Source organism: Gekko japonicus, unplaced genomic scaffold (genome assembly GCF_001447785.1).
Source record: "Gekko japonicus isolate JY-2015 unplaced genomic scaffold, Gekko_japonicus_V1.1 scaffold1139, whole genome shotgun sequence".
NCBI classification, from domain to species: Eukaryota; Metazoa; Chordata; class Lepidosauria; order Squamata; family Gekkonidae; genus Gekko; species Gekko japonicus.
This window is the reverse complement of record NW_015172591.1, coordinates 322711-332156: the sequence shown is the minus strand read 5'-3', so window position 1 is coordinate 332156 and position 9446 is coordinate 322711. Positions and strand designations below refer to the sequence as shown.

General features: G+C 50.1%; 1 protein-coding gene across 1 annotated transcript in view; it reads left to right on the top strand.

The window, feature by feature from the left end:
* The window catches only part of UNC80 (unc-80 homolog, NALCN activator), a 220484-nt gene that overhangs the window by 52016 nt on the left and 159022 nt on the right, over window positions 1–9446 (top strand). The window contains 5 exon segments of the mRNA XM_015421519.1: window positions 648–1034; window positions 4753–4884; window positions 5135–5152; window positions 6873–7020; window positions 7396–7544. Coding sequence (XP_015277005.1) covers window positions 648–1034; window positions 4753–4884; window positions 5135–5152; window positions 6873–7020; window positions 7396–7544 — 834 coding nt within the window.

Here is a 9446-nt window from a genome sequence, read left to right as displayed (position 1 = left end):
GAGCAAGAAGCAGCCAGGTAAGCTGCAGAGCCCCCCCCCCCAGGCCCCCAGTCCAAAACAGTCCAGTGGCACCTTTAAGACCAAGTTTTATTCAGGTACAAGCTCTCCCTCCTCTGCGAGGAACTGGTTGGCCCCTATGAGAGACAGGATGCTGGACTAGATGGCCCACTGGTCTGATCGAGCAGGGCTCTTCTGATGTTCTTAGGAAGGCCTCGGCCTCTCTGCCCTGTTGCTGGCCCTCCAGAGGAACTGGTTGGCCCCTATGAGAGACGGGATGCTGGACTAGAGGAACCACTGGTCTGATCCAGCAGGGCTCTTATGATGTTCTTAGGAAGGCCTCGGCCTCTGTGCCCTGTTGCTGGCCCTCCAGAGGAACTGGTTGGCCCCTGTGAGAGACAGGATGCTGGACTAGATGGACCACTGGTCTGATCCAGCAGGGATCTTATGAGATCAGGCTAGCCTGGGCCATCCTAGCCAGGGCTTTTTGTGGTCTTAACAAAGGTTTTATTGAACTGCCCAGTGTAGGCCCAGAAAAGGGGAACTCTGTTCCCTTAGAATCCTTCCCCTAGGAACACAGTTCCTATTAACATAGTTCCATTTATCATGAGACCATCTCTTACTTTTTGTTCCTCCTTCCGTCCCTCAAGGTGGTTCTAAAGGCTGTCTATCTGGTCCTGAACCATGACATTAGTTCCCGAATCTGTGACGTGGCCCTCAACATCGTGGAATGCCTGCTTCAGCTTGGCGTGGTGCCCTGTGTGGAGAAGGCCAGAAGGAAAAGCGAGAACAAAGAGAACGAGCCCAGCGAGAAGAGGCAGAGCGAGACCTCCTTCCACCTCAAGGGAGCTTTGAGCAATTCGGCGTCTGGATTCGGGGCTGCTCCCATCAGTGGAACTGGAGATGGTGGCGGGGAAGATGGAGGAGGAGGGATAGGGGGTGGTGGAGACGATGGAGGCGACGGAGGAGGCGATGGAGGAGGAGACGGAGGAGGAGGAGGAAGGCCTTATGAAAAAAACGATAAAAAGGAAGACAAGGTACATGGTGGCCCTCTAATAGAAATAGTTCCCTATTGGTGCAGTATCAGACTATGCTTTTAATATGTGTCCTCTCACCAGGACTATTTTTGGGCAGGAACGCACAGGAATGGAGTTCCGGCTGACTCCCGAGTTGGCCACGCACAGCAGGAACTCATTAGCATAATAGGCCACACCCAGCAGCAGAAACTCATTAGGATTGGCTACATTAGGGGTGTGTGACATAACATGCAAAGGAGTTCCTGCTACAAAAAAGGCCCTGGGTTTTGACAACAAACAAGGTAAACAGAATAAGAAGGGAAAGGTGAGTGTGGCTGGATGACCACACTTCTGGTAACATGGGGGTGCAGCTTAATGTGCTAATGAGCTGTGCTGTCAGGGGTGTGGCCTAATATGCTAATGAGTTTCTGCTGTTGGGTGTGGCCTGTTATGCTAATGAGTTTCTGCTGGGCTTTTTCTACAAAAAGAGCCCTGCCTCTCACCATTTGGCAATATGAGGGGTGGCGGCTTAGAGGTAGAATATTTGCTTGGCATGCAGAAGGTCCCAGGTCCAATCCCCGGCATCTCCAGATACAAGGATCTGGCAGTAGGTGATGTGAAAGACCTCTGCCCTGAAACCCTGGAGAGCTGCTGCCAGTCTGAGTAGACAATAATGACCTGCATGGACCAAAGGTCTGATTCAGTAGAAGGCAGCTTCATGTGTTCATGTTGTAAACCGTTTATGAGGACTTGTTTTCACTGACCTGAGACTCCATCATTAGTGGGCACGCCAGACTTTCCCAGTCGTTTCAAAGCGCCAAAATCTGAAGGAGCCCAAACACACAATTTAGTTGACTCCTAGGTCTTGCTTCAGCATTGCTCCTGGTTGCACGAGAGTTAGAGCTGCCAGCTCCAGTTAGGGGGTTGGAGTCTGATGAGGGCAGGGTTTGGGGAGAGGAGGACTTCAGCAGGGTATAATGCCATATAGAGTCCACCTTCCAAGGTGGCCATTTTCTCCAGGTGAACTGGTCTCTGTCACCTGGAGAGCGGTTGAGATCCCAAGAGATCTCCAGCCACCACCTGGAGGATGGCGACCCAGAGGTTTCCTGAATGTATGAGATTTAAGGGTAGGGTTGCCAAATTCCTCCTGGCTACCGGCGGTGGTGGGGTAAACTTTCCAGATCCAGGTTGGGAAACACCTGGAGACTTGGGGATAGAACCTGAGGACCGGGACGTCAGTGGGGTACAATGCCATGGAGCCTGCCTTCCAAAGCAGCCATATTCTCCAGGGGGAACTGATCTCTCTAGTCTGGAGATGAGCAGTAATTCTTGAGGATCTCCAGGTCCCACCTGGAGGCTGGCATCCAATGTTCCCTCTAAGCAGTGGAGTCATGTGAGCAAAATTCTACTTTGTGAGCTACTGACATTAAAGTTGTGAGCGAGCGATTTGGCTACTGCATAAATCAGTTTGCTCTGGAGCCATCCTTCCTGAACTGAGACAAAAATGTGTGAGCCAGAGGCTAAAAAACTTTGAGCTAGCTCACACTAACTCAGCTTAGAGGGAACACTGCTGGCATCCCTACTCAAGGGCCTCAATGGCATTTCCACTCTCCCCAAGTTAAGTACTAAAGGTTAAGCTACATGCTATGTTTATAGCTATTTGTTGTGGTTGTTCAGTCACACAGTCGAGTCCAACTCTTCGCGACCCCATGGACCACATCATGCCAGGCCCTCCTGTCTTCCGTCGTGCTCTGAAGTTTGCTTAATTTCATGTTTGTTGCATCGATAACACTGTCTAACCATCTCATCCTTTGCCGTCCCCTTCTTCTTATACGTTCAGTCTTTCCCAGCATCAGGGTCTTCTCCAGTGAGTGCTCCCTTCTCATTTGGTGGCCAAATTATTTGAGCTTCAGCTTCAGGATCTGGCCTTCCAGGGAACAGTCAGGGTTGATTTCTTTTAGGATTGACTGATTTGATCTCCTCGCAGTCCAAGAGACTCTCAAGAGTCTTCTCCAGCACCATAAATCGGGAACATCTATTCTTCGGCGCTCGGCCTTCCTTATAGTCCAACTCTCGCAGCCATACAGTACTCCTGGGAATACCATTGCTTTGACCATACGGACTTTTGTTGGCAGGGTGATGTCTCTGCTTTTTATTATGCTGTCTAGGTTTGCCATCGCTTTCCTCCCAAGGAGCCGGCGTCTTTCATTTATAGCTATTTTTATAAATGTATACGTATCCGGGCAGGGCTCTTTTTGTAGCAGGAGCTCCTTTGCATATTAGGCGACACACACCCTAATGTAGCCAATCCTCCAAGAGCTTACAGAGCTCTTCTTACAGGGGCTACTGTAAGCTCTTGGGGGATTGGCTACATTAGGGGTGTGTCGCCTAATATGCAAAGGAGCTCCTGCTATAAAAAGAGCCCTATGGCCTATTATGCATGGGCATTTCCCCTCACTTTCACTGTGCATGTCTATCAGGTTTTCTTTGTCATTCATGTTGATTTTCCTCCCTTCAGCACCCAGTTTGCTTTCTGGTTTCTGTTTCCCTGGGTTTTCTGAGAGACCTTTTGTGCTGATTTTTCCCTTGTTTCACTGCCAAGCTCAAAAGGTAATTCAGAAGCGTACAGAATCCCTTGGATTCCCCCCCCCACACACACACCTTTTCCCACTCCATGAAGATCACTCCCCCACCCACATCGAGGTCGTTCTGCCCACTCTGCACCTTCTGCCGTCCTTCCCCCTTCATCGGTGTGCAAGTGCCATTTCCCTCTTGTTGGTTTAATTTTTTTTACAAGCGGCATGAGTCTAGTAAAATGAGACTATCGCTAGTCTCAGATTGCTGAATACAAAAAAATTAAAACGAGGAGGGAGTTTAAAAGGAGTTGCGCGGGGTTTATTTCCCTTCTGGTATTGACTTGAAAAGGGCTTTGGAGAGGAGGCAAACAGCAGCATCCCCTGTGGAGAAAAAAAATTCAGTGCTGCATACAAACAAAATAAAGGGGGGGGGAGGTTGTCAGCACGGAATGAAATTGAAATGAGATGTAATGAGAGAGACACTGGGATGGGAAGCCTAAAGCTTTAAAAACATTTTTCCCTTTAATGCTTTAGTGGACAACGTTTTGGGGAAACCATTTTAGCATGTTTGGGGGGAACCTTAAAGAGCCATGTTTGCCCATACTGAGCTCTGCTTTTATAAATTGTTATGAATGTTAGAATATTATGAATGTTCACTATAATTCAAACAGTAGGCTGGGGTCCCCAAAATGGTGCTTGTGGGTGCTATGGCACCCACCAACTCCTTTCCTGGTGCCCTACAAGTATTTTGGAAAGCAGGTGAGGCCAGGTGGCGCTTTTGCCCAGCAAGGCTTCTGATTGGTGGTTGGAGATTTGATTGGCTGTGCAGATTTTGAAAAACCTTGCTTTGGCAGCAACTGCCATCCCAAGGATCTTCAGTTTGTGAAGTAAGCCGAGGCAGCCATTTTGTGGCTGGCTCTGCCTCCAGAAGCAGCCATTTTGTGGCTTCACCCACCACACTGTCAGAATTCTGAATGTGCTCTCAGTCTCAAAAAGGTATACTCTGTGTGAACCTGATGACAAATCCAACAAGTTTTGTTTAAAGGATTTAGGGCACTCTTTGAGTCGGCTTGTGTGGGAGCAGAAACGACACCCGTTTGTATAGAACGGACACTGATGCCCATTTTCTCTTCTCTCCTCTCCCAAAAATCGGTGGCCCTAAGGATGAAGGCACCCCAACAAGCACCCACAGGTTAGCTCTGACAATGTTGATCAAAATTGTGAAGTCTTTGGGCTGTGCCTATGGCTGTGGAGAAGGCCATCGTGGGCTATCGGGAGACCGCCTAAGACATCAGGTATGAAGCCTCAGAAGAAAGACTGGAAGCAGATGATAAAACCTTTCCTCTTTTACATTCCACTATGCCGTGTCCAAACTCCATAGTTGCCTGCAGGCTCAAAAAGGTGGAGGACCCCTGATCGACATGATAAAAACAACTGATACATAAAACATACACAGAAACACCATCCAAGTCCCACAACGAATGCCCCCTCCAAAGCCCCCTCCCCAACTGCACAGACTTACATTGTCTACAGAAGGACAATAAGGTGGGATTTTCTAAGAATGCTTTGGGCAGGCCGTTCCAGAGTGCTGGGGCCATAACTGAAAAGGCTCTGCCAAGAAAGTTTGGGGCTGCTTTGCTGAAGGGACAGGCCCAAAGAGCTTTCACCGTATGTTACCATTTGAGAGAGGTTGCCACACGAATTACCCCAGAGCAGTACACCACAAGGAGAAGGTTGTCCCATAGACAGGACATCACACAGTCTCGGTTTTTTTGTCAATTAAATGATTTTGTATATACAACCCAACTCTGGGTTGGGAATTACCTGGAGATTTGGGGGCAGAGCCTGGGCAGAGGTGAGGTCTGGTGACAAAAGAGACCTCAGCAGGGTATAATGCCACAGAGTCCACCCTCCAGAGCAGCCATTTTCTCCAGGGGGACTGGTCTTGGTCAGCTGGAGGTCAATTGTAATAGTGCAGGCATGTCCAACTTCGAACAGGTAGTGATCTATTTTGTACAGCCAAAAGTGCCAGTGATCTACCACCTTTGATGGGGTGCCTTTGGTGCCAGCGTCGGAGGTTAGGAGTTTGGGAGTGCTCCTGGATTCCTCCTTAACCATGGAGGCCCAGGTAGCAGCCAGTGCCAGATCTGCTTTTTACCATCTGAGGCAGGTTCGGCAGTTGGCTCCCTTCCTCGACCACGATGACCTGGCTACAGTGATCCACGCGACGGTCACCTCGAGGTTAGACTACTGTAACGCTCTCTACATGGGGCTGCCTTTGTCTCAGATCTGGAAGCTGCAGCTAGTGCAGAATGCGGCGGCCAGGTTGCTGATGGGTCTCCCCAAGTGGGAGCACATCCGACCTGGGCTGAAGGCGCTGCACTGGCTGCCAATAGCATACCGAATCCGCTTCAAAATGCTGGTACTTACCTTTAAAGCCCTATATGGCCAGAGTCCGACCTACTTGAGGGACCGCCTTTTCCCGCACATACCCCCAAGAGCACTTTGGTCGGGGACCCAAAACCGTTTGGTGATTCCAGGTCCTCGGGAGGTAATACTTGCTGCGACCAGGGCTAGATCCTTCTCAGTGGCGGCCCCTACCTGGTGGAAGGAGCTCCCGGAGGAGACCAGGGCCCTGCGGGACCTTATGCAGTTCCACAGGGCCTGCAAGACGGAGCTCTTCCAGAAAGGCTTTTATATAGGGGCCGCCGCTGCCACCACCACCAACAGTGGCAATACCATCGGGATTCGGGATCGCACTGGGAAGCTCAGCCATACATTGTGCGGCATGAACAACGTGGGATTGGAACGATCTGCTGGACAGTGGTACCCCAATGGGGCTGACTGGAAGATGCCGCCATAACACTAATTAGTTTCAAATTAGATTTTAACCCACTAAAGTTGGGTTCCACCGCCCCGCCCCCCGTTTATAATGCACCTTCTGTCATTTACTGGCAAGCAAAATAAGCAAAAACAAAACCGAGAGACGAAGATCCAGAAAGAACTGCGAACATTTTTTAAAATTTTTTATTGAGTTATAACTTTCTTTAACTGTGGGGCTGGTGATCTACTTCTGACCCCTCCGCGATCTACTGGTAGATCGCGATCTTCCTGTTGGAGTGGGTTGGATGCTGTTTTGGGCGGCATCTTCCATGAGACATTGTTCCACTGTGAATTAGACCTCCGAGGCTGCACAGTTCTGTTTCTCTGAGAGCACTCCTGGCAATCGGTGGTTCCTGCCAGAAGCTAAGCGGATGTTCCTGTTCTTAAAATGTCTCCGCAGGCACAGAATTGCCTCACGAAATTGTACAAGCTGGATAAGATGCAGTTCCGGCAGACCATGAGGGACTACGTGAACAAAGACTCCCTCAACAATGTGGTGGATTTTTTACATGCTCTGCTGGGATTCTGCATGGAGCCCGTCACTGACAGTAAGTGTGGGCAGCCACCAAAGGCACCATTCCTGCTTCCCTGTAGTGGAGGGAGCGCAGCAGTGCTCCAGCGCATAAGGTCTGCTGCTGTCGGAGGTTCACTGATGCATAGGTTACATTTTAGGGCTGCCAGTTCTGGGTTGGGAAATACCTGGAGATTTTGAGGGTGGAGCCAGAGGAGGGCGGGGTTTGGGGAGGAGATTTAGCGGTGTGTGCCATCATACAGTCCACCTTCCAAAGTGGCCATTTTCTCTGGGTGAACATCTCTGTCACTTGGAGATCAGTTGTAATATCAGGAGATCTCCATGCACTGCCTGGAAGTTGGCAACCAAAGTTGGCAGGATGATTTGACCGTTTCCTGCTTGCATTTTGCAGACAGGGCTGGTTTTGGAAATAACTTCAGCACAGTGGACAATAAGTCTACGGCTCAAAGCGTGGAAGGGATCATTGTCAGTGCCATGTTCAAATCACTGATCACCCGTTGTGCCTCGACTACACATGAGCTCCACAGTCCGGAGAATCTGGTAAGGGCAACTTTCGCATTTATCCTTTGGTGTCAGGGATGCATTGAAACCCCCGTGATGTTCATTTCAGTACATATGATTAAGTGTCAGCACAGCCATCTATCATATCTGTCAGCACAGCCACTTATCTGGCACCTGGGTTTTGGCCACTGGGTGACACAGACTGTTGGACTGGATGGACCATTGGGCTGATCCAACATGGCTTCTCTTATGTTCTTATGTCTGGGGTAGTGATGCTCTGTATCCTTGGTGCTTGGGGGGCAACAATGGGAGAGCTTCTGGAGATCTTCTGGCCCTGCTGATGACACCTGGGTTTTGGCCACTGTGTGACACAGAGTGTTGGACTGGATGAGCCATTGGCCTGATCCAACATGGCCTCTCTTATGTTCTTATATTCTTACTGGCAGTAAAGCCCGTTGTGAAAGCAATACAACGAGATCTAGAAAGAGGCTCTGGGGGAGTGCTCTGGCTTTGGGCAAACAGTGTCAATTTGCTGTGGTGACCTCAGCAGGGTATAATGACAGAGTCCACTGTTTTCTCCAGAGGAACTGATCTCTGCTACCTGAAGAGCAGTTGTAATTGTGAGTGATCTGTAGCCCTCACCTGGAGATTGGCAGCAATTGTTACCCAGGACAAAATGGCTGGTTTGGAGGTTGGAGTTGGCAACCCCATCTCCTTCCCAGCTAACCATCAACCTACCATTATCTGCCCCTTTGACTTCAGCTGACCTCTGTCCTCCCTTCTGCAGAGCAGTTGTAATTCTGAGTGCTCTCCAGCCCTCACCTGGAGATTGGCAACAATGGTTCCCTATGTGGGACTGATTGGTTTGGTGGGTGGAGTCTATGGCACTGTACCTGTCTGAGGTCCCACCCCTCCTCAAACCCCACCCTCTTCAGGCTCCATCCCTCAAATCTCCAGGAATTTCCCATCTGGAGTTGGCAACCCTATCAGGACTGGCCCCAATGTGTTTTCTCCCAAAGGCCAAAGTAGGTGACAGGACCAAGCTTAGTTGCCTACCAACAGGCACTGAGGGGAATGTAGGGTTGCCAGCTCTAAGGAGGGAAATACCTGGAGGTTTGGGGGGTGGATTCTGTAGAGGGCAGCATTGGGCAGGGGGGCAGAAGGACTCAGCAGGTATAATGTCATAGGGTCTACCCTCCAAAGCAGCCATTTTCTCCAGGGGAACTGATCTCTGTCATCTGGAGATCAATTGTAACAGTGGGAGATCTCCAGGTCCCACCTGGAGATTGGCAACCCTAGGGGAAAGTCAGCTGCACAGCAGGGGGTTGAAGAGAATGGTTTGATGGCTGCTGGGCCAAGATTGGCAACAATAGTTCCCCAGGAGCCCCATCGTAAATGCACCAAACAATTCCTAAAGATTTTCCGAAACACTACTCTGTCGATAAATTGCAACAGTTTGAATTAGCACCAAAGCTTTAAGAGCTCTCCAGCTGTCACCTGGAGACTGGCAACAGCTTGTCTGGAGTGTGGGCAGTATGGCATTGTATCTGTCTGAGGTCCCCCTCTTCCTCCTCCTCCTCAGACCCCACCCTCAGCAGGCTTCATCCCTAAAATATCCTGGAAGTTTCCAACCTGGAGTTGGCAACCCTATGTCCTGGAGTTCGAACCGGGAGTTGGCAACCATCAGCCAACGTTTATCTGCCTGTCTGTCTTTACAACCCCCCCACACACACACACACACAGCCTCTGCCTAGGGAGCAGCTGACATCATTCTCCTCCCCCAACTGAAAATTCCAACTGCCTTGCGGGGGGGGGAGTTTGAGGTGTGGAATAGAGTGAAGTCCAATCAGCTTCCATATGCAAAAGACCTTGAAACGCTGGGCGGGACTGCACAAAGCAGCCAGTCAACCCAGCCAGCATCTTCTGAGTGGCAGTTCTTCC